Below are 25,786 nucleotides of genomic sequence, written 5' to 3' on the forward strand. Positions count from 1 at the left end.
GCAGCATGACACAGCAAGAGACAGAAAGGTAAACATCTTTGTTTCATAATGCTAACTCCCTCCTGAGAATCCCTCCAGCATTAGCTCCCTAACCAGAAAAGGTCCCAGTAAAAACATATCTCGAGCAGAAAAATACATTAACTGGAGATAAAACATGTCCAAGTTTTCCTTGGTAATCTCCTGACTGAACACAGATTCTTTCTTCTCATTAAAATCATCAGTTGTGGTATTATTTCATTTTGTATCTCCAAACCACATTTAATCTCACATAATTTTAAAAGTTAAAGCCTTACTTACGATCAAACCAAAATTACATTTTCTTTTCATATATTTACCTGTGCAGCAGAACTTTGCAGGCCATTCTGATTATTCTTGCTATGCCAAAAGAGCACTTCAGGTAAAAATGCTTCATCTGGAAGGCAGCAAAGCGTGCTGAGGGCTGCTGGCTGTGCATGCTGCTGCCTGTGCTCCGGGGGCTGCCTGCGAGCGGCACCTCTGGAGTGCTGCACTAAACCCTGCAGTCTAAATAGAAATCGACTGCAACATGAGGTCACTCCTGACAATAAGCTGCCCAATCAACACTTGAAAGCTCTCCTAACGTGTTGTTTACACATTTTCCAGGATGGAAGGAGGAAAAAGTATTTGGATGCTAAAAACAGGACTACATTAAAATAATAATGTATTCTCTGGCAGGTTAGGCAGCTCTTCTGTTCGGTCAGCTATACCATGGATTTTATCTCCTTTGGCAGGTGTTAATATCATCACTTCTCTCTGATCAGAGCTAATTAAATAACAAAAGGGTTAACAAAAATATCCCAGAAGCAGTGAGGATGTTGCCCTTGTCACTGCATTTAGTAGAAACAAAGTAAACTGTTTATGTAACTTACTGCCTGTCACATCTCATATTTTTACGTATATAATTTTGAAAACTCCAAAACCAAAGAGATTTTATATTAGGCTTCTGACTGACAACATTTGAGATGAACTGCCCAATTAAAGCAAATATTACTTGGCAAGGCTCAGGGATGAAAAATTGGGAGTAATGAGAGAGAAAGATTCTAAAGTACTTATTTCAACAGCATGTCTTTAAATTCAGCTGCAATGCTGAGTCAGTAATTCTTTACTCCAAAAGTCAGGACAGCAGAAGGGAAAGAGCCGTGAGGAAAAGGCTTCTGGTAAAGGAGAACCAATTTCCTTTATGTGCTCAACACCAACCTGGGAGCAACAAATGCTCCCTGCTGGGTAATGGGCTCAAAGATCACTCCCCAGGTTTATGAGAAATACCATTTTCAAGCAGTCACTAAACCCAAGTGCATTAATGATTATCCACATTCTCACAAGATCTCTAACTCAAAGTCAAATTAACACCATGCAGTGCAGGAAGGTCATAGGTTTCAGCAAGAACAAACAGAATGAGTGGAGAAAAAAGACAGTGAGCAAAATTAGAAGCAAGTTATAGTCCCAATAACAAGGAGGAAGGTCAGATGCCCCATTGTACAAATCAAGATAAACAATCTCTTTTAGTACTCTTCATAGAGACACCAAAATACACAGATATTTGCTTCCCAAAATCTGACAACAGCAAAAAGGAAACAAAACCCCAGCTTAAAGAACTACAAGACTCATGTTTAAGCTTACTATATAAGCTGCCACAGGCTCTACATCTGGACAAAGATAAATAATCCAAATAAATCCAAATTAACATCTGCTTTCTTAATTAATTTTTTTTTTTTTTTACATTGAGAAACTGAAACCAGAAAAAGGCCACTAAATGTGTACATAAAACCCATCAGGTTTGGGAAAATATTTATAGTGGTTAAACAGTATTTATAGTGGTTAAAAGTCTAATAAAGAGCACTTTCTCATTCACTTAATTTCTTTTTAACTGTTTCCTGCAGTTGTTCTGGTTTTACAGTCAAAATTCTCCTTCTTCTAAAGGATTCCTCCTTTTACTTCCCAACAAATTATTTAAAATGCCAACCATAATTAATGCCTATTCATTTTTAATTAACCTTAAACATCTAGTAAAAATGTTTGTCTCTCCAGGCTATCCAATTTAAACTCTCAAACATGTTGAGTTTGTCACTACTGCTGTGTTTACACATTCCAGAAGCAACCTAATACCTGCGAATAGTTAAACTGCAACTTTTTTCAATTTAGTTCAAACTAAAAACAAGAAGCTTTATTACTGATAAAGATAATTAACTATTAAAATATAAAATTATTAAAAACAGAATAATCATACCATCATTATTTGGTATTTTACAGCTTCTTGCCATGAAGCAGAATAAAGCATGCAGCCAGCAGCTGAACACATTCCAACCAAAAATCCACATTCTTGAAACTACCCATTCTTAGGCAGCAACTTACTAGTGATTTTGCCTCCATTTCTTCTGCTTTTAGTCCCATTTTTATTATAAATTCCTCCTCACTCATCCCTACAAGTTCTTACATGCAATGCCCATACCAAACACATGCTGCAGAGGGGAAGAGGTAAAACTCACCATCTGTAGAATGTAAACTCTAAGTACAAATAAAGCAGACTTAACAATAAAACCCTGCATACTACAAACAAGTAAAATATAAATCTGTGTATTAAGCAAGCACCAATAAGCTATAAAATGAAAGTATGATTTTATGTTTACACATTCTTTTATGGGAACTGCTCTTAAAGCTGGGTCATCCTCCAACATTCCTGCCTATATCACATTTTGCAACTTCCAAACCTGCCCACAGTTCTCCAGCAGCACCTGACAAGAAACAGTCCCAGGATTTCCCATTGGAAGGATGGTACAGAACAGGTTTGGATCTACCAGTATGCAGATTCTTCTTATTTCTACTGTAGAATTTACTGTTTAAATACCACTTTACAGTTTCACTAAAATATGCTCTTTTTAACTTTCCCTGCATAAATCCCCATCCTTAATCTCATCTGATCCTACAGGCATTCCTCTGCTGAATTTGGGAACAGTTATTTTAACCCACATTTTACTATTATAAGAACTGCACCTACTTCTGAAGCTTCACTTTGCAGACACCAACATTTATCTCAAAAGTCTGGCAGTTTCTCTCTCTGACAGAATAAATTACAATCCAAACCTTAAATCCAAACTCCAAGGCAGAACCAATTTACCTTGTTGATGCTGTAACATTCCTGGAATCTGAGAGACTCCCTGTCATATCTAGATGCACCACAGCTGGCCTTTCCACAGGTTTCTCTGTGCTGTCTTCTGGAAGTTCTTCTGACTGCTCAAGCTTTACATCTTCCTCTTCTTCCAAGAGATCATTGATCTAAAAAACATTTAATCAAAGTTAAGGTCTTGAAAAGTTCCTTTCAAGAGGTCCAGGGAACTAAAAGAGCATGAAAGGTATGAAAGTAACATGAAGAAGGAAGTAACTTTCAATTTTAGGAAAAAACAGGCATACTAGACTTGCTTTTATGTAAAACTGTAAATTCTACACCATTAAAATGCTGCTCTTGAACACTGGACAAAAACTGAAAAGCACGAAGCACCTCTGATGCCAAAAATGAACACAAGCAGAATGAAGAAACAATAAAATCCCAACCACACTGAAATACTGAACTACACAACCTTTCTTCTCCTATGTCTAAAACTGATAATTCTCCTCTCTTCCACAGGTAGCCTTATTCATGCATCAGAGCATTTTCAAACCTTCCTAGGGAAGGCAATACAGAAGTCTATGAACCCAAACTTCAAAGCTCTGAATGAACACTTACAAAGTTTCTGTGCTCTCGTCTATTTTTGTTTCTTTGTTTCCAAACACAGATGTTTTTACTAAAGCAGCAAAATACAGCCAATTTAAAAAGCAAAACAATATAGCCAAGTGGTAACTCAGGACAGCAAACTTTATTTTTTAAAAAGCAACTATGTCTAAAACATGAAAAGGTAAAGAGAAAAAAGTGATTCTGTTTGACTCCCAAGCTGCCTCTGTGACTGATTACCGATCTCCCAATCTTGCAAACTCAAAAATTAAAGCAGCAGCCTCAAGAAAATATGCTTTATAGTATCTGTCACCAGTGTAAAACAAAAACACCAAATTAAGAAAAATTGAAACTTCAGAAGTTTAAAATTACACAGAAGACAGAGAGAAGATATTTGTTAGTTTTTCAAAGGGGTGTAGCGTGTTACATGGCACCACATTCCAGGCAACAAATGCATTTATCCCTGATTTTCCCAGTGAAGCAAAGGCAAGGCCACCCACACACTGGGGCAGCTGCTGTGCCCTGCAGGGACCGCGGGCGGCCCTTCTGTCCCACCGCTCTGGCCTGACAGAAGTGCACTGTTGACATCTGGTGGAGACACCACGAAATTAAAGGGACACCCCACCAGCCCTCCAGCTAAGGGAAAAAACAAACAAAACCACACACCAAACAGATTTTGTGCTTTTTGCTGAAACATGTAACGAGGCACAGCCAAGGCAGTAATTTCAAAGCATGAAAGCACAGAGCACCTCTGGTTTACAGAGCAGTGATCCCAGCCCAGTGACTCCTCCAGCTGCAGGAGCCCCAGCCCAGCTTTGCTCAGCAGCTCCCTGCATGCAGCAGGGCTGGGCAGCTCTCAGTGCCAGGTTCCTGCAGGGAGCTTTGCAGTGTTTGCTCCAGGAGCTCTCACAGCACACACTGCTCACTCCAGAACCTGCTGCCCAGCCTGGCACACCAGATCAGCACCTACTGCAGGGGAGAGGAAGCAGCCAAGTGCCCCAGTACTTGCCTTACCTGTCTTGCTAGAGGAGGGGTTTGTGAGACAGCCTGTAAAATTCAGTACTCTTTGTTACCTACCTCAGCAACTGCTTATTTTTCCCCCTTTTCCTCTTTACAGAAAATCCATCATTTTCAACTCTTAGAATCAGAAACACCATTCAAAAACTTTGGCACAAGAAAGCCCCACTGATAAGATCATCAAGTGGAGTGTGAGACCCTGCATGTTCTGTAAGACACACCTAGAAACACTCTCGACCAAGACCAACAACAGAGTTGATCTTCATTTGATCAAAAACCAGTTATTTATTCCTAAATTGGTAATTAGAAAGCTGTTTATAACAGTGTCTGTGTTGGGCAGGATATCACTGTTGGTTTAGTTCCTATGTATTTTTCAATATAGTACAGCTACACTTACTATAACATCAAGAATTTCATAAGCACTAAGAAAATGCCAGGTTTTGTCAGTTGGCAACAAACTTCTAAGTCATACTAAAGAAAATGTACTTCAATAAATCTTTCATAAACATAAATGTGTATAACAGACAGTTAAGTGGTAACATATAGCCATTCAAAATATTCTTACCTGCTCAGTTATTGAGCTTAAATCATTAGTAGATGAAAAATCTTCCTCTTCATTTTCAAAAAACTCATAGTAGTTCTCCAGAAGTCCTGCCATTATTCTGCTAACTAGTTCCTGTTCTTTCAGATCCTCCACATCTGTGTAAATGCTGAAGATTTCAACACTGTTTTAGTTTAAAAATCTAAATGCAACATTTCCCCAAAGAACACCTCTGAATGTCTTCTATGACTAAGTGCTATACTTCACACCATTACCCCCTACCCATTGTGAACACACAGAACTTTAGGCATGCCCTCACACTACTGCCTTATAAAGCTTTATACTATTTTATATTTAAAAATCATGAATTAGCAACTCTTCAGTCAACTAAATTTTCAAGAGGAGTATTTAAAAGTCAAATATTTTCCTGTGGAGAGGAAACAGCAGTATAAGCTGGTACTTTACCAGCCTTTTCCCAGAACTGTATATTTGTGCTACAAATAGTAGCCTTACATATTATCACTAAAATATTTGAGCCTCAGAATAAATACAATAATGCAACCATCAAAACAGTGGTTTCTCATGCCACAGCTCAGAGACAAGTTGCTGTTTAAATCTTAGCAAAAATTGTAAAACCAAACTGGGGTGAGAGAGTGGGTGGGAACAGGAAAGGATCCTGCCTGAAACATATTGTGCACTTTGTTACTGTTGCTCAGGGACCAGGAATGACTTTGAATTACAGAGAGACACTCAAATTCCCATAGAAAAAGTGTATTAACATTTATAATTAACTTACTGAAAAACATCCGGGCCAAAGACTGCAGCTAAAGAACTTGCTGACCAAATTTCTTCATGATGTGATGCTACGTTAGCTAAAAATTTACACAGAAACTTTAACAAACTGTAATTAACAGGTGGAAGCTGCTGCAAGAGGAACCTCAACTTTCTTCCAAATTCATCTTCATTATTATAATCTGAAAAAGTAATAAAAATATTTTAGTCACAAAGAAGGTATCTTTTCCTATTTGATAGTGATCAGCTTTTTGCCTCTGACAATTACTTACTTCTGAAAAGACAACTGATTTGATCAAACCACAACCTAAAATGTGAAAACTTTCTTGTATTATTTGTTCATTATTATCCACCACATTCTCTTCTGCACGTTTTCCCCAATTAATGCCCACTCAAATTCCTGATTTCAGAGGGCAAGCTCTGTGTATTTTTGTCTCACCGTTGTTACATAACAACTGCTCCACAGAAGAGCTCTGGAGACGGCAACAGCTCCAACAGTGAGTTAACTGCCATCGACTTAAATTCTTCTGGCAACAAGCTGCTTTGACACCTCTTCCTTTACAAGCATCCCATTCTCACCACTCTACCTGCTTTTATAATACTGAACTGATAAATCCAAGCTATCCAATGTAATCATCTTCACATGTGTTTAGCTTGAAGCCTGCTGATTCAATTTCAGATCTGAGAAAGGGTCACCATAAAATCTCCTCATTCTCACCCCATTTAACTATACTCTTCATCAAAATATGTCCCCATAAATCTTATTTGTTACCTCATCAGCCTCACAGGCAGCAAGGTTCCAAGATTTACAGCTGTTTGTACCTAACTGAGAAATTTCATCTATAGGAAAAGAAACGTCAGGAAAGCAAAATGGGAGAAAAATTGATACAAAGAGGCCTCTCTTTCTTTCTCAGACACTTGAAAACTCTTCTAAGATCAGTTAGAGAGGGAAAAGCAGGTTTGAAGATGATGAACCATCTCTGCCCCTCTAGATGACAGGGCAGAGACATCTAGTTCTTAATATCAAATCAAGGAGTGTGTAAAATCCCTGTTGAGCATGTACAGGAGCACCAAGCAGGATCTGCAGGATTTCATTTGCTCAGACACAGTCAACACCTAGAGCAGCTGAATACAGGCAACCAAGCACAGAAAATGGTTGTCCAAACACATAACACATTAAAATGAACACTTCATTGACAGTTCTTACTCTAGAAATTGCACTTTGGAAACAGAACAGGAAAAAAAAAAAGGCTTTGAAAAGTACTTTAACAATGTAGACTTTTATAAGAAAGGGACCACAGCAAGGTGATAATCAGACCACTGACGTGCACATCTCCATGTTTTGTCTAACCAATCCCTCCTGAAACCTAAGTTCTAAACAACCAGAGACCCAAAGGCAGAACGTTCTTACCCCTCACTGCAGTCCTGTGGCACTAAAGCACGGACACAGGGCCACGTGCTCTGGGATGGCCACATTCCCACCCCAATTAGCCAAATCACCTCTGTGAGGAACCACCTGCCTGCAGTGAGCTCCTAACGATGCACACAGACCACACCCTGCTGTGTAATGAAGGCATCCTGAGGACTTAGCCTGACCTAACTGCAGAACTAACACACGGCTCAACAATTACTACCACCTTCTGCAGGTCTTTAAGCAATTCCTCTGCCTCAAATGTAGCTGATGATGTAATTCTGAAAACTGATTGAGATGTCTATCAGACAGGCAAAACCCAGTTAGAAAATCAAAAGTCTCATTTTAGCATCTGAAAGCACTGTTTCAGGGTTTATGTGGTTTGATTTCCTTGTTACAGATAACTCTAAATTTTCTGAAATAACTTTTACACTTTAAAAAAGTCAGTAAAGACAATAAGCTGCAAGTTTAAGTGAAGTTTATATATTTAACAAAAGGGAACTTGCATGCTAGAAACAATCCAATGTAAACCTATCCACAGTGATCCTATCCAAAGATGAGAGGAAAAAAATAATCTTCACACTACATTTTACAGTCATCAAAGGGGATTCTGCTGTCACACCAAGTAAATATACTTCAGTCCCATTTCCAGTCCTGAGAGCTAACATTGCAACCCAAGTGCACAGCAGTATAATCACTATTATTATTACACAAAGCACCAAAGACACCTCAGTGCCACTACAAATCTCAACTCAGTTTTACTCTTAAAATCATCAAATAAAAACACTGAATCAAAAAGAGTTATCACCTTGAGAAAGTTGCATCAAATGTATGTGCAAACTGCCTGGAATAACTGGCTCTGGAAGTTCTTGAAGAAAAAATCTAAGAAGGCTAATAGCTGAGGGTACATCTGCTTCTTTAACCAGGTCCACATCTTCTCCGTTATCGTATCGTTGCCGGAGCCACTCCACTGTCTCAGCATTCCCATTGACTTGGAAAAGTCCTTCTTGTTCCAGACCCCCTGAGTCAGAAAAAAATATTTGCAGAAATAAACTTTTAGCTCAGGTAAGGACAAATATGTCAGAAAAAATATTGATAATCAGTATGCACAATTCCCATACCGACTGAAACATTTTCTGGACAACAGTTTTGCATGAGTTCCAGCAGTTCTCTTCCCAACACATACATTCATGTGCCCAGTAACAATAAAACAACATGGGAAATGTTAGCAGTACCTAAACCACAGCATTTCCTATGAGGTGCCCTGCAGAGCTGACTACATTACTGCTGGCTAGAAAACATTGATACACGTAACAGAAGGAGCAAAGAAAGGAAGTAACCCAAAACAACAAAATCACATCCAGCTGAATAATTAACTTCAGAAACAAGTACTCTTCAAACCCCCCACACAATCCATTCTGTAAGAATCACAGTGCATTACATTATTTTAAGTACAGCAAGGTGATACATACCATGTTCCTCAATATAGTCCACGACATGGCGGACTATGAATGGAACCTCATTGTCTGGTTGCCCTTCTTGCTGCAGCTCATCAAGTGGAATTCCAAATATTTTGTTAGCAAGAACAGAGTTGCAGTTACTCAAGGAAGGGGAGGAGCTCTTCCTCATATCTTTTTGCAGCCAAAAATCAAAGCTGTCTTTTCTGTCAATAGGAGAAATTAAAACCAAAAGGCCCACTTCAATGTATGTTTTTGAAAGCATTAATCTGTAACACAAAGTGTTTTAATTACCTAATACAAATACTCTCTAGTCTGTCTCCATCCATTCACTGGTTTAATGGACAGCTCTGTAATGACTCCAAACACAGCCAACTCAATAAATGACTACCACTGAGGTGTTCTGTACAACCCTCAACAGAGGACTGAGAAGAACATATATAGCAGGAAGGAAAATGCAGAAAATTCTAGTTACCACATTTCTAATTAAGTTCTAAGGTATTTTGGTAGATTCCTCAGTACTTTTTCTGACAGTATTTAGTAGCCAAGCTTTCAGAACTCAGTACAAAAGCCTCTCAACAGGAAATGAAACCAGTGGATTCAAACCAAAACCCTAAGTTTCAATTATATGAAATGATTAAGTATTTTGTGATACTCAACTGAGCTGTAATAATTTTAAAATATACTTGGCCTTTTCTGGTCTATATAATAAAGCTTTCAACACCTGAATCAAATTATGTTTTTTACTGAACAGGAAACACCTAAAGCTAGTTTCTAGATGCTCAGTGATACCATTCTATCATGCCGAAGCTCGAGCTTCACTTGCAAGTCTTTGCTTGATAAAGGATCTAGATCAGTAACAAAGGGCAGTATAAGTCAGTCAGGCTGTAATCCTGTCAAAACCAAAATATTTCTTCTAGGAAAGAAAAAACTGTCCTTTCAAAATAACTATTAAAAAGAAAACATACTTGTTTAAATGCCAGCAGTCACTTTGACAGAAGCTGGCACACAGAACAAGTATATGCTGTTAGTCAAAGCACTGCAACCAAACTAAAATTCTCTGTTTACCAAGAGGTAAATTCTAATAGATTAGACATTCTGAAATTCACACTTGCTTTTCTTTTATTTTTTCCCCAGCAAAATAAGTTAAGGAACCCACCTCAGAGTACTTAAACAGCCGAGTTTGAAAAACGCTTTCTGCGCCAGCTGCCCTCACTGACCAAGCATTCTTCTGTCATTTATGGTTGTTTAAGATTATGGCAAAAGATCAGCCTGTAGTTCCTCATTGAAGAATAGCAGAACTCGATCAGTACTTCAGCAGTTAATCTGAAAATAAGGAAAATATTATTAGATCATAAAGTTTTCAACAGTTTTAAACTCAGTCAGGAATCCAAACATCACGTTAGAGGAATTCTTGTCAAATCATCAGTTTCTTGTTCTGAACAAGAAAGCATAAAGACCACATTAGCACAGCTTATGAGAGAGCCCCTAAAACAGCAAATCCCTCTTTTCATTTATGAGTTAACCAAATCTGAAGTGAAACCTAGCACTGGACATCTAAGTCTTAACAATTATGAAATAATTTGCAGACTCATTCAATCCTCTTCCAAAGAATCAAGGAGAGTTAAGTAGGTTACACAGAGTGTTTTAAAGTACCTACCATGCTAAAATATTTACTGGCTATGAAATTTTTAGAAGGATCTCAGGCACTGTTCTAATAAAACATATTTAAACAGCAAGAGCAAAACCAAAGTCCTAACTAAGGAACCTTTACAGTCAACCAGTTTTTGATGGTACTGACCATCCTTTCTAGGAAGTTACTACGTGTCCTAACTGCCAGTTCAAAGTCCACGTGATCATCAGGTCTGGATACAGGAAGCAACTTCCCCCATGTCAGTTCCATACAACCACCCACATTTTTGCCACCTTTTATTTAGAATCCAGATTATCTGGACATTTTTCATGTTCTCAGCTCTCAAAATACCTACAAACCACAGTAAATCGCCTTTCTGATTTTCTGTGGTATTAAAAATTTAAATTGCAGCTTCATGGCACAGTGCAGGCAATGTAATGCCCAGAATCAGTCAAAGATTCAAACCAGCCCCTTGATCTCCCCCCTGCCTGCTCTAAATAAACTCAAGTGGCTGTGATTGGGCAAAACAAGCTTGTGACATGCACATAACCACAACACTCATCACCAAAACTAGATAACAAACAGGCTTTCCCCAGCTTAAAAAAATTCACTGAAACCTTTTGTTTCATAACTGGAGATTGATATGACAGCCTGGAGACAAGTACCTTCCCTCCCTTTGTTCTCCCACAGCTCCTGCTTCTGTTCCACATCAGGACAAATAAACTTTATCTTCACTTGCAAATTCCTGACAACCAAGCCCTCAGCTTTCAGTACCAAAATGCCAGACCATTCATTACCTATCACAACAGGAGCCCAGAGTACTCTCAGTAGTCTGAATAGAGCAGTTTTGCTGCTCTCAACCCTCCCCAAACTGCATCCATGTGCTAAGGGAGTTGGTCATAATCTCTACATAAGATTGCTTCCACCTCCTCAGCATTTTCTTGCATTGAGGCCTAGAGGAAAAAATATTTCAGGCTTAGAAGTGTTTAAATTGTCTTGTATTACACACAGGCTGTAAATCTCTTAAGCCTCACACAAGTGAATCCTGGTCTGAGATCAGGACTCCAGGTGAGCTGACAACAGAAAATGAAGGGTTATATTCTAGTCAATACTTTTTTTTTTTTTCATCATATCATATTCAAGTCTGTTATTGCAAATTCTTGGTTACCAAAAGATCCTACCAGATTCCAACAATGAAGCAGCTGCAATTCATGACCCCCTTCGAATTTATGGAGGACTTGAACAGCCATTTTTCTTATTGTTCTGGTATTTTAAGTGAAAGTCAACATAATCTTTGCATGTAAGTAGATTTCAATCAATCCAAACATATCAAGCAAAATTTAAAGTATGAAGTTGCACACAGTCTATTTTCTCAAGCTCTACCAAAGTCAGCTTGTCCACAATGAACAGAAAGCCTCACACTGGCAGCTGTGGGGTTAAGGGCAGCTGGGAGACAACCTTTGATGGATCTGCCACAATGCTTCAGGCTGACTTACTACAACCAACAACCAAACCTTCAAAACAAACATCACCTCATAAAATGACCAAATCAGAAGTAACCACTTCTTTATAATTCTGCACCAAATGAGCAATCTTGCAGCCCAGCCTTCTCAGCAGAGGCAACTTTGTGCTCAGTTCAGTGACATGAAAGCTCAGCCACTTTTGCCAGGTGCAGCAGATGAACAGGCTGTCTGAATATTAATTTCATTCAAGAGGCATGAAAAAAAGAAAAATAATAGAAACTTCTATTTTAACTGGCTTGGCAAGGGAAGAATGAAGCTGAAACAGCCTGGCTGTCTCATTGTTAGAGCAAAACCGGATTTACAACCCAGGTTTATACTTTGAAGAAAGCTTTATATGGCTTATTATCACCTAGAAAAATTAGTGAAAGCCTCATTTTCACCTTCTCAGACACACAGATTTCAATATATCATTATACACAACAATCTATTTTCAGAGCATTTCAGTCTTTTCCCTTTTAGTTCAGGCTTTGGTATCTCCACAGGCTGTGATACAATTAATCTGACATGTACCAAATCTAGAAAGAGCTAGAAACTCTGAAAGTTATTCAAGTTATTTCAGCAAGTTTTACTTCCTGCTATTTCCAACATTGTAAAAAACTGTTAATAATTAAGCATTTTATCTCCCCTTTTTCTATGGATCAGAAGCTTTCCTGCTTGCCCTCCCATGACTCAGGAAGTGCAGCACGTCACTGCAGACACACATGAGAACTAGGACAGGACATGGAACTTTCAGGATTACTTCCAGAGTCTTTTACAAATTCTAAGCAATGCTGTGGAGTTGTTTAATTGTTTTTTTTTTGCCCCAGTCAAACAACTGAGGAAACAGGAGCTAACCCATTCAGTCAACTCCTTCTTCTTTTGCCCATATTATCCTGATCCTTTTGAGCACATGCTTCTCCCTCATAATTCCAGAACCTAAATGCTTCACAAGTTCTATCAAAAAAAAGACAAAAAACCAGCAACTAAAAAAAAAAAAACCCACACAAAAGAAAATTACCTAGCTTGAGTTTAATTATAAACATTCTGCTTGCATTTTTTTCAATCTACTTCCCCTCCTTGTTACTACAAACATTTAAAAACATCCTTAAGCTACAATCATGTTCTACAAAACATAAATGCAGGAAAGTAAAAATACATCTTATTATAACCACATATTACACCACAATTTTACAAGAGACTGAAAAGAACTTACTATGTCCTTTGCAACATGTTGAGCCCAAGCATCTTAAATGAGGGTAAAACAGAGTTTTGTTTTGTATTGTGGATTTCAGTGCTCTGGCGTTATTGAAAAAATTTTGGGTTGCTTTTTTTAATTAAGGCAAGTTCTTCATAGAGTCTGCTGGGAAAACAGCACCATGAGCTTCATTTTGCCATCATAATAGCATTCACTTATCTTGGCAACTGGAGAAGAATTTACACCCACACATGAAATGCCACTAAAAACCCCACAGAATACATGGCTAACTGTTAATATTTGAGGAATACACACGGAAATTTAGACTTACATTGAGTTCAGCTTTTACATTAATGACTGAAGTACAAATATTATATGGGCATCATTTTGAATTAAAGTCCTTAGGGATCCACCACCTTTCTTTAAAACAAAGGAATGAAGCAACAAGCAAAAATAAACAAAGAAAGGCTGCAAACTGAAACTGTGCCATAGGAATGAAAACATTAATTCTGCGTGTACAATGTCTGCCACAAGTCTCAACTATTTAAGCAATTCTTTTATTTGCTCATTTTACGTAGCAGGAAAGTCATATTGTCTCTGAAACAAACCCAAAGCTAACACTGACTGCTGTTTTGCTCTGGTTTAATATATTATTTCGTGGCATTAGCAAACATCACCAGTGAATATTTTTTTTTTAATACATAAAAGTAAAGACTTTTTAAGATTTTTAGATAGGGAAAAAAGCAACAAAATGGCCTGTCCCAGCTTCTCAGGAAACACACCTCAAGTTTTTTGGCTTTTTCAGCCCATAGAGCTGTGACCCTGTGAACCATCACATGCCTGCAAACCAGGTCCTAACAGATCACACACACATCCTCCAGTGCAAAGAGATCAATGCTCCTTGTCTGCAACAATTATTTACAAATAAAATTCCACAAAAACATTAGAGTCTCAAAGTTTTTGATTTCTTCCTCTATATTTGATGAAGAAAAATAATGTATTATGTTTACTTAAATGACTTACAGCTAGACAAAACCTGTGATGTCCCCCTGCATGCCTACAGCAAACATAACTGTTAAATCCAAATAAATAATTGATTTTTTGGCTAAGTTGGAAACGATCAAATTCTAAACAGATTTTCTAAGAAGAATTTCTAAAGGATGGCCAAAACTGAAGCCCCAGATTCCAAGCTGGAATCCCAGGAGCTCTCCTCATGCAATCGTGTCCCCATGACATCACCCAGAGGCAGCTGCCAGGCGAGGGCAGGAGCACGAAGCCTTCCCTGGGAACCTCCCGAGTCCCAGCTCGCTGCGGAGCGCACGGAGCCGCTCAGCAACTGCTGAGCTACGCTCCCTTCTGTCTCCAAACACGGCAAGCAGCACTCTTCATCTCACTCTGAAGTTCTGCTCAGTTAAAAGGAAACTGAATTTTATAACAATTAGCACGGACTGATTTTCATGCCATTTGTATACTCAAATTACTGTGAGCATTCCCAATGGATGAAGTGCTTTTGGGCAAAAGAGCTTTTTCCTCGTCTGATTTTCAGCTTTTGCTCAGCTAACAAGTAAAACCAGAGCATTTTGCTTGTTTGAAACAGTCCAGTCAAAATTAAAAAGATGGCCAGGCTGGGGAGGGGACATGGCTTGCAGTAAATTTATACAAAAGACAAACGGAAATTAATCCCACTAACTCTACCACAAACCCAAGACACAGAAAAGGACAAATTTGTCTCAAGAGAACAGTAAAATGCATGCAGAGATGTGCCTGTGCTTGAACAGACACAGAACATCCTCTATGTAAAAAGAATAATCCCATTTAAGTACTCATTAATACATTTGAAAAGTCAAAACAATAATTATTTAAAATAAAAGTTTTAAAACCAGCAAGATTAGCTTAAAATAGACTCTTAAAGCAAGATTTCCTCTTTCTGGCTCAGCGAAATCAGCTATCAAGAGGTATTTTAGTCACAAGTCTAGACTGGCAAATTTGGCTCAGTTATTATTTTAAATTTAATAAGCTGCTCTTAAGAACACAATCCCCATCCCCACTAAGGCATACTGTTTGAAATTAGGTATAACTACAAAATTTAACTTGCAGTCTTGAAGGAATCCATGTTAGAATCTCTTCTCAAGCAGATGTGACTTTCCTGCTCCCTTTGTTTCTCATTATGGTTCCCAACTCACTGCCCTGTTTGCTCTCTGGTTAAGGAGCAATCAGAAGGAAACCAGCCCACTGCAGTTTTGCACACAATCAAAAAGGAGTCAGCAGAAGCATGAACAGCAGCTCTTCAATTAATGAGCAGTTTGCCTGTGGATGCCTTCACATGTGCATTCACACACACATTAAACCTCAATGCTGGTAAGCAGAAATTCTCCATCATTTGCCACCAGCACTTCTGAGATAGTCTCCAAAAGCACTCAACTGACAAAATACTGGTTATACTGACACAGCAAGTAGAAGCACAAAAAATACAACAGAAGATTTAGTGGAATGCAATTCTAATGCAATTTTTGTTCCCTGGGAATGTGGCAGCAAGCCTTCTAATTTACAAATTAGAACAATTTAAATTAAGCCTTTATGTCGTTTCTAGGCAAGAAAGGAACAAAACACCTCATGAAAACTCCTCTGGAAGAGATATAACTAAAACTAATATAATTTTGGAATTTGTGGGGTGTTTTTTTATTTATTTACAAGCCAAGAAACTATAATACTGATTAGTAGTTATTTTCCAATCATTAGAGTTCGGTCTACAACTTCAGTTGACAGAACCTGAGCACATTCTGAAAACGCCCATCGCTTACGGACCTTCACGAGAGACAGATCCTATCTATTAGAAAAACCTCAAATACAGTCACTGATCGAAGCAACATTCCAAAAATATTCTACACTTTTAAAGAACAAGCTGAGAGGTCATCAAAATGTTAGCTGGTTTTGATAAGCAAAAAATAATGTTTTATATTCACTTACTAGATAAAATCCAAAGGCTTTTCAACAGCATTACAGCAACTTAAAATCCTCCAACTACATTGTAGCAAGAAAATAAAACCATCAGCGATACCAGAAAAAGTAGATGTTTGCTCAGTGCCTCACACCCACCACCACACACTGCCAGATTTGCTCTCATCTGCTGCTGCCAATGCACATGTGCAGAATTCTAAAGAAACTTCCTGCTCACACAGATCCCATCACACTCTTAACAACAGTAGTTAATAAATAAAAAGGCTTTTGTATCTTGTGTAACAGCTAATTATATTCATCCTACTCACCACCCCCCAATGCAAAGCTCTACTCCACAGCCACACAAATCTCACTGCCCCTGCATCAGATAATGCAGAACCTCGGTGCAATGGCATTATAAAAGTACAGTAAAGTAACAGACAGGAAGAAATTATCAGCGAAACCATGCAACTTGTGAGCTTCACATTATAAAACCAAAGCAGTTTAACAATTGCCACTGCTGTTAAAAAAGACTTTGGAACAGAAGCCAAGCTACCTCAGAGACACCAAAAAAGCAAACTATAAATATATAATGCACTTAATTCATTATACATAAGTTATCCTATTACATACATTTATCATCAGTTTGTTCCTCCCCTCCCAAACAGGTCAGCAGAAATACAAACTGGAACTCAGCAGATCACAAAATGGTTCACAGCCCCTTCGCTATCCAAACGCTGCCTCTGTCAGAATCTTGAGCACGTGCCACCAAAATAAAGGACAGGCTCAGCACCCCCCGTGCGGGAGAAAGACATTTCAACGAAGAGTTCAATGCTGCAGCAATGATTCTCTGGATTTCAAGAGATGGGGAAGGAAAGAAGAAAGAAGGAAAAAAAAAAAAAAAGAGGGTCTGGTACTGAGGTCTCCCATCAAAACTTGATTATGACTAAATTTGAAGAAATCACAAGGTTAAGAGTTACATTGCAGACTAAAATTAACTAACCTGATTATATTTCTAGAGTACCAAGACAACAAAAGATTTCATTAAATGTAAAGTTCAGCAGAAAGGAGAGAAAACCTTTCAAACATACACACTTAAAAAAAGGGTATAAAGGAAGAAAGAACCACATTGATAAGATTCCAGCTCTCACCTTTTCAGTTTTGCCCATGTATTATTATCCTACACAGCTGAGCACAAATTTTAATCCTAACACACTGCAGGGAACAGTGAACAGAAGAGACACATGAGGAGAGCTGCCAGCGGCACTGGAACCTGGACAATCAGTGCAGGGTTCCCACCACATCCAGGGCTCAGATCCAGCAGATGCCCCACCCAAATGTCCTTAGAAATGTCCAAAAAGCAAAGAAAATAAAAACCATTTAAACCTCTCTATAGGAAAAAGCCTCTGCAACCAGAGTCTTTGTTGCAAGCTGTTTGAACACAAACATAAAGCCCTATCTGTATTTTAAGCTCAAATGGCACATTTTTCTTTTTTTCTTAAGACAAACATACAGGATTTCACACATTCACAGGGGAAAGACCACAAGAGTAGAACTGTTAATATCACAATAGAACTATTTTCCCTAATCAAAATATGGGCCTGCAAAATATTACCCATTTCTTGTAGTGACTGACTCCACCCATATGTTGCAAACATAACAGGTTTTGACCTTCTAAACTATGTTTTTAAGACTTCAAAACAAACCAGCTCTAGAGAAAAAAAAGCCTGGTAGAAGATGCAGTAACCAATATATTATGTTTTAGGGTGCAATAACCCACAGAATTCACTTGAACCAACAGAACTTCCACAAATCTCAAGAGCTGGCTATCAAGCCAGTACAAACTGTGAAGATAAATCTGAATTTACCAAGCCTTGAGACAGCTAGTCATTCTCAAACAAAATTTTTGCAGGTAAAACCTCTCACCTTACAGAAAATAATAGTCATCAAGACTGAATTGCTCAATTATACTAACTTTCCAGGGAGCAATGTAAAATTCTTGTATTCTCTGCCTGAATCCAATTTTGACAAGAGACATAGAGCCCCTCTGCTGAAAAACTGATAGAGCCATCACTTTACAAACTGCATGACAAGTAACAATCTCCCTCTTCTGTAGCCCTTCACAGAAGATTTAATATTCCTTCACTTCTGTATCTCCTCATATGTTTTGAGTAAAATGTTATTTTTCCATTCTTAAATAACAGTCCTCACACCTGAAATGATCAAAAAATATACATCTAGGCCTGCAATGCAAGGAAAAGAGTTGAAAAAGTTTGCCATCCTTCATCCTTACAGATGGAAATGATGAATTGCCCTGCATTAGTTAATTCACTCCCCCCTAAATGGCCACTAGATTTTTGTGTGCTAATATGGCAGTAAGGTTAACCTGCTGCTATGCACAGAATTAAAGGACAACTTGAACCAACATCACTTCCTCTTCCATGTAGCTACAGCTTCTTTTGTGGGGGATGGGGAAAAAAGAGAATCACCACACAAAAATATAAAAAAATCCAAACAAAAAAAAAAATCACCTCAGACTTGGCAGGTTTTTCTTACTTTCCCCCTGAAAAGGGACATCACTGCTCAGCTGTAGCATTTGAGCAGAAATCAAAAGGCTGAGTATTAGAAAAGGAAAAAATCCTAGCCCATAAAGCCTTCCCACGCAGCAAGCAGGGACTCAAAACTTTCTGATGTCTGTTCCAAATGCACTGAATATTTCTCCAGCCTCACCTGCTTTTGCAAACATACCATGATATCCATTAGAAAGCAATGCTTCACTGCTTGCACAGGCTCTCAGGGTATGAGCCACACATGACAAATGTTAAATTAAGTCTTTTAATGAGCGCAAGGAGATCCTCCAGTGTTCCAAGTAACACAAAAATGAAGTGCCCAAACTAACACAGAGCAGATAAAAACTATCATTTGCCAAAGTCGGACATTTTGACATGTTGTTCATGTCAAAATCTGCAAGCATTAAAAGCTACCAGGAGCCTCTCCGAGTCAGCTTCCTTAAATGCAACCATGGGACACTCTACTTGATTGATTTTTCTAAAACAATACTGTAAATTTCCAGTTTGATGCTTTCAAAACATTGAGGTATTTAATTTCTTATTGTTACATGGTCGAGACAAGGAAAGAATCCCTATGGAGCCAAACAATGTATAAAATACAGACAAAGAAGACTAAAAAGAGATCTCAAACATCTTCAAGTCTATGCAACAAAGAACACATAAAGCAATTTACTAGTTATGAGCAGTAAAAAAAAGAAAGAAAACAAACAAAATAGCTAAACTGCTTATAATATAGGCCAACAAATCAGCTTTCTATTCTTTTTATACTGCAGATTAAACTGCATGGAAGACAGGAAAACTTCAAACCTAAACACTAATCCAGTTCAACAATTTGTTCTAAATTCACAAACTAACAATTCCATCCCTGAGGACATTCAGGAACACATGCCAAAAAAAAAATAAACAACTGTGTAGTTTTTTATATATTCACTTTCTTTTTTTTTAACAGGCAAGAGTTATAATGTGGTATTTACTTTCTTCATCTGTTACCTCTTTTCCCCATCTTGAGCCTGGCAGCAGTAAGAAATTTTGTACAAATTTCTTAAAATGCAGCCAGACCAAGGAACTTGAGAATAAGAGAGCTGTGCATGAAAAGCTGGCATTGCAGTATGTGATGGGAGGTTTTTTGTTGTCAGGTTTTGTTGTTTTTTTCCAAACCTTGAAGAAGCACCCTAACACTGGGCCATCTCATATTAAAGCAACTTTTTGACAGCAAGAAACATTTCCACTGAAATATTCAAATCCCTAAGGAGCTTCCATGAACAATGGAAACTCACAGCAGCAAACCCCTCGGAAGATACGTTTGGTCACAGCCTGGCGCGTTCAGTCCATGACCCAGCGCGGCCTTGGTGACCCAGGCGATTCAGTGACCGCCCTTGTGCCAACTTCGGGGACCCACCGGGCTGTCAGGGAGCGAGGCCGGGGCTGGCAGGGAGCGAGGCCGGGGCTGTCAGCGCGCCCTGCCAGGGGCACCCGGCCGCTCCGTGCCAGGAGGGAGCAGCCTGGGCACACAACTCCTGCAGGAGCCGGGCTGTCAGCGCTGCCGGCACGGTCCCACCGACACCAGCCTCGGGGACGCTCCCGCCCCTTGACAGCTCGCGGCTGCAGCGGCTGGGCTGGAGGAAGTTCCGCGCCCCGCTCGGGCCGGTGCCAGAAGGTTCCTGAAGCCTGACGTGACACCGAGCGGCCCGAGCGGGGACCCCCGCGCATGCGCCCCGCGCCCCTCACCGTTGCCGGGTGACTCGCCCTCCCCGCCGTCCTCAGCACCACCGGCAGGTTCCTCCGCCTCTTCCTACCCCGGGGACCGGCGCGGGCCTCTCCTCGCCGCTCCGCTCTCCTCGCTGCCCTCCTCCGCCGGCCGCTGCCCGCGCCGTGTGCCGCGGCCGCCGCGCTGCCGGAGCCGACGCCGTCCGTGCCCTCACAGCCGCTCCGAGCTCCGAGCCGCGAGCGGGGGTCCCCGACGGCAGCGGCGGCGACGGGCGGAAGTGACGCGCTGACTGACAGGTGCAGAGCGCGCGCCCCCCGCCCGCCTCCCCCCGGGGGTCACGTGCCGCGGGGCGGGGCGGGCGCTGAGGGCGGGCGGGACCCGCGCCCTGAGGCGGCGGTGGCCGCGGGCCGCCCGGCCCGGGTGGCGAGCGGGGGTCGCCCCAAAATTAACGTTTTCATCATGTTCTGTCACTGTAACTCAGCCACCCGCCCGCATCGGCCTGTGCGGGCTCCGAGTCACAGAGTCAAACGGCTTGGGGAAGACCTCTAAGCTCATCGATCCCAACCTTGGACCGAGCATCACCGCGTCCACCACACTCGACACTGAGTGCCCCGTCCGGTGTTTCCTTAAACATCTCCCTGGGCAGCCCGTTCCAATGTCTGATCACCCCTTCCGTGAAGAAATTCCTCCTCCCGTCCAACCTAAACCTCCTCTGGTGCAGTTTAAGACTCTCCTCTCATCCTAAGGTGCCCAGAGAATGACCATGGCCAGCAGTGGCACCATGCAGGCTCGTACCCTGCTGGCTTTGGTTGGACATGAGGAGAAATTTCTTCACGGAAAGAGTGATCAGACATTGGAACGGGCTGCCCAGGGAGGTGGTGGTGTCACCATCCCTGGAACTGTTTAAGACAAACCTGGATAAGGCACTCAGTGCCATGGCCTGGTTGACATAGGTTGGACTCAACGACCTCAGAAGTCTTTTTTGGCATAATTGATTCTGATATTCCACTTTTGCTTTTCTGATAACCATATTAAAATATTTCCTGTAAATCTTCTGAACTGAAGCATCAAGAGCAATCACTGCCAAACGTTTCCCAAATGCAAGCGTGCCAGAAGTAATGAAGTGCCCTTTGACAAAGAGCTAATGCATTTTGAAACACAAAATTTAGCACCCTTAAAGTGAGTTAGCATAAGTTAGAGAGGAGATACAAGCTTACACCCGAAGTGTTAAAACCAGTGCCTGGCAGTCTGTGGTTCCCACATGCCACGCTGAAACTACAACAGCTTTTTCTGTCATGCAGTGCCAGCAGCCATAGGTGGTGGGTTTAATAAGGCATTTAAGGAAACTTAGATTTAGTTAGTAACAATCCTCTCAGGAAAAGCTTTTTTTTTTTCTCCCGTGAAAAACTGACAAAGAGTATATGAAAGGGGGAAAAAGATTATACAGGCAGGATGGGATTAATTGAAACCTCTGTATTTTCAATAGCTGGGAGGATTTTTTTTTCAGGTTTTCCAGCATGGATTCTGAATTTTATCTAGAGATACATTTATAAGACTCATTAAAAGGTTTTGCATTAAGAATCCAGAGAAGGGAAAGTCACAACCCCACAGTTAATTAACCTGGCTCTAGTCAGATCTAAAACTCTGTTTTCCTGCTGGAAGATTTGGTGTCATTAGGAGGTACCACACAAACCCAATAAAACGTGTAGGATCGGGGGAAATGGTCTGTGTGTGCTCTCTGTCTGTTTCCACAGCAGACTTCTCCACTTGAAGCACTAATAAAATTTCCTCGCATCAGGATGAGGTTTCTGAATTTGTATTTTGTATACATAGCCGTGTTCTTTCTGATTCATTTAGCCTCATCAACAACAATAAAGATACTGAATCAGAACAAGCTGGCAATTTTGTTGATGAAACATGGGGGAGAGCGGACTCCAGCTGGCTCTTCAGCAGATCCATTGGCCGGCTGACAGCAATAAAACTGCAAGAAACCTGACACAGAAAGCACATGCGGTGAGAGGAGACAGGCAGCAGAGGCAGGCAGGTAGGCAGGCACTGCACAGCACCTGTTTGCTGCTTTTCAGTCCAAGGCAGTGGTTTCTCTCCTCTGAACTGGCTCTGAATACGCCATTTCATGCCAGCTTATCCTACCTCCTTTCAAAGGCTTCCAAGCCTCTTTGCAGGGGGCAGACATATGCAGTCCCAGGCTGCCATTTTAGGCTTTTCTGCTCACTTTGTGTTCTTGCTGTCTACTTGAAAGGTTGAGGACAACCCAAGAATCAGAGGGTCATAGAATAACTCAAGTTGGAAGGGGCCCATAAGGATAGAGTCCAACTCTCTGCTCCTCACAGGACTGTCTGAAGCTAAACCATGTGACCAAGAGCATTGTCCAGATGCTCCTTGAACTCTGGCAGACTTGGCACTGTGACCAATTCCCTGAGGAGTCTTTTCCAGTGGCCAACCACCCTCTCAGTGAAAACCTTTTCCTTACGTCCAGCCTGAATTTTCCCTGGCCCAACTTCATTCCATTTCCTCAGGTTCTATGACAGGTCATCGAAGAGAGGATCAGCATCTCCCCCTGCCTTTAAGGGAAGCTGCAGGGTGTGGTGAGAGCCCCCCTCTGTCTCTTCATCTCTGAGCTGAACAAATGCAGTGAGCTAATCTGTTCTTTGTAAGAATTTCCCTTGAGACTTTTCACCATCTTAGTCTCTGTCTGGTGCTTTAGCCACATTTTCTAAGATAGTAAATAGAGAGAGAAGAGAGGCAACAACTTAATGAGTGGCTGCATGGTTACATGCCCAAAATTCAATTGTTGAAAGCTTCTGCCTCTCAGATCACGCATAGAGCAATGTCCATTAGCTCTTCCCACTGCATTTTGCACTGTCTCAGGCACCCCTGAAGTGTGAAGGCAGCATTTCATATTCCTCCCTCTCTGGTGCTGTGCAGGCATGGAACTCCCACAGCCTCGTTTCCCACTCCAAACCCAGGGCACATTCAGAGCAGGGATTGCAGGGCAGGGCTGCAGTCCCACCATGTGACAGTGCACTGTCACCCCAAGTCAGGAGGTGTGACTGCCCTGTACAGTGACACAGCCCCAGTGTGAGGCTGCTGAGGAGCAAAGGAGCCATTGCCCAGCTGCTGCACCATTACAGGAGCTTGGCAGATGTGACTGGTCAGCATCTGGCCCCTAGGACTTGAGAGCCAGAGTGCCATGGCATCCCTGTCTCATCAGTAAATCCATGTCCAGAGCCACACCATGAATGGGGAGCCATTTCTGCAGCTCAGTGTGTTTTCTTACAAATCCTTGCAGAGACTGATTGCTAAGTGCTTACAAAGTAACTCAGTAGATCTGAAATAATTACTGGTGTAATTCCTCTCTTTTCAGGAAAAGCCATTCGTAAGCACAAATCATTATTGCCTGTATGTGTCACAGAACTAAGCCATGTTTCCTTCATGTATCCCCATTCCCATCATGACCTAGTATGGCTTTAGAATAAATATTCTCTGAAGAATTTAGCTTCCAATTAAGACTACTTCCCGCAAGAGCCCTGCATTACACCTCATCAGAAATTGAAGAAACTGGAAGAAAAATATCCTTTTCACTGTGCTCAGGGTTGTACAAGGCTTAGTACAAACTGAGCCAAAATACTCCAGAACTGAAAGCAGCTTTGCAAAGCCATAGAATCCATGGAAGGTTGATAGCCTGCCATGCAATTCCTTACCTTCCTATTGGGTTATTATCTTACAAGGAGGAAATGGGAATCTGACACGTAGCAAAACAAGATGTTGTGTTGTAATACCTGTGTATTATATGACAAACAGTTTTTCCTGGAGATTATCTGTATGTCAGCAAGGTGTTTGCATTGGGTTTAGTTGTTCACCTAAAAATTATTTGATACATTCTTCTGAACTTGGAAGTGCTCAATTTTTTGCCTTTAGTGGATCCCATTGATACCTTGCAAAAAATACTGACAAATGTGAGTCCTTTCAACACCAAGGGAAAATTAGCAAACCCTTTCCAGCTGGATGCTCTACAAAGAGCTTTCCTTTCCTGTGTATTTCATCCACAAACAGAGACATGTCCCCAAGCTGAGTCTCTACTTTGTTCTTTTCCAGCATTATAGCATTTTCTAACAAACATTTTGTTTCAGGATGCCCAGCACATGACACTTGGCCTAGCTGAACATCCATAACTCTCCATGGAAACTCTCATATCAGCAAGTATACAGTTGTTCTAACTCATGGTGTCCAAAAGGGCACCTAAGAAGCAAAGATCATTTTTAAATCTTTGCCCTGTATTAAAAAATGAGGCTTCACAATGCTCAAGCAAACAGGTTAAAGGATCTGTTTTATAGAAACACAAACTCCAGCCGAGAGAAAACCATTCATCATTTCAGACTGTCAGCCATTACTAGACACATATGTAAGGATTTTTTAAAAACTGAATTCAGTATCAAAGGCACATGTTCTGCGTAAATGTCAGACATTTTTACTCATTTTTCTACTAGACTTCTGTGATTAAAATAAACATTTACAGCATGAGATTTTTTTCCCTGCCTCTGAACACTTTTTGGATCTGAATCTCGGTTTTAGAAGATCTGTCTTTAAAGTAGAAATCTAGGAATATGGGTCAAATGTGTCTTTTAAGGCTTGTTCATATTTTAATTGCATGGTTGCAGACTTAACAAGAGATGGTTCTTCCCTCCTTGAAATTCAAGACATCGAAAGGTTAATTCAGTCTTCTCAGTTCCATTTCCTTCCGTCTGTTCCCCTTCCCACACTCCTCCCCACCCCCCATCTGTAGACAGCTGAGTTATTTGAATTTTGTGCAAGCTAGTATTCATCCAAAGGGGAAAATCACTCAATGTATGCACCAGGCAAGCGAAAATTGCGGTACTGCACACTTGCATTTTTTACTTCCTGTTTGCTTTTCTCTACATTCACCAGCTTGGGCTGTGGACACACACACTCATGCCCCAAGGATAAAGTTAACTCAAATTAAAGCTTGTGTGTCCCCATCAGTGTTGAATTCCCATTCTTTGCACTCACATGGAATATGTGCTCAAGCTGCTGTGGTTACCTTGGGTTGAGCAAAGGCTGCAGTTCCCGTTACCACAATTTGTCAGCTGCCAACACAATCACTCTCTGCTGCTCCCATGTTATTTCATGGTGTGGTCACTCATACTCAAGGTACACTAACTCCAGAGGAGTTACTTTGACAGAACTCAGGTTAACCCTGGAATGGAGACAGAGCTTTAATCCAACTGATTTTGGCACTTCACATTTGTTTGCAAAAAAA

At 40.6% G+C, this 25,786-nt stretch overlaps 1 protein-coding gene across 6 annotated transcripts in view; it reads right to left on the bottom strand.

Moving 5' to 3' along the window:
• The window catches only part of FAM13B (family with sequence similarity 13 member B), a 44,406-nt gene extending 23,667 nt beyond the window's left edge, over positions 1-20,739 (bottom strand). For 3 of the 6 annotated variants that reach the window (XM_036391454.2, XM_036391455.1, XM_036391450.2), the window contains exons 1-7: positions 20,508-20,739; positions 10,102-10,268; positions 8,958-9,148; positions 8,294-8,506; positions 6,079-6,256; positions 5,307-5,451; positions 3,134-3,291 (exon numbers count right to left, since the gene is read on the bottom strand). In XM_036391454.2, coding sequence (XP_036247347.1) covers positions 3,134-3,291; positions 5,307-5,451; positions 6,079-6,256; positions 8,294-8,506; positions 8,958-9,114 — 851 coding nt within the window. In that variant the 5' untranslated portion in view covers positions 9,115-9,148; positions 10,102-10,268; positions 20,508-20,739. Of the gene's footprint in view, positions 1-3,133; positions 3,292-5,306; positions 5,452-6,078; positions 6,257-8,293; positions 8,507-8,957; positions 9,149-10,101; positions 10,269-13,290; positions 13,404-16,239; positions 16,258-20,507 lie in introns of those variants that run through there. The other 3 variants (XM_036391452.2, XM_036391453.2, XM_036391451.2) reach the window with 3 other exon arrangements.
• Between the last annotated feature and the right edge of the window lie 5,047 nt (positions 20,740-25,786).

Source organism: Molothrus ater, chromosome 15 (genome assembly GCF_012460135.2).
Source record: "Molothrus ater isolate BHLD 08-10-18 breed brown headed cowbird chromosome 15, BPBGC_Mater_1.1, whole genome shotgun sequence".
NCBI classification, from domain to species: Eukaryota; Metazoa; Chordata; class Aves; order Passeriformes; family Icteridae; genus Molothrus; species Molothrus ater.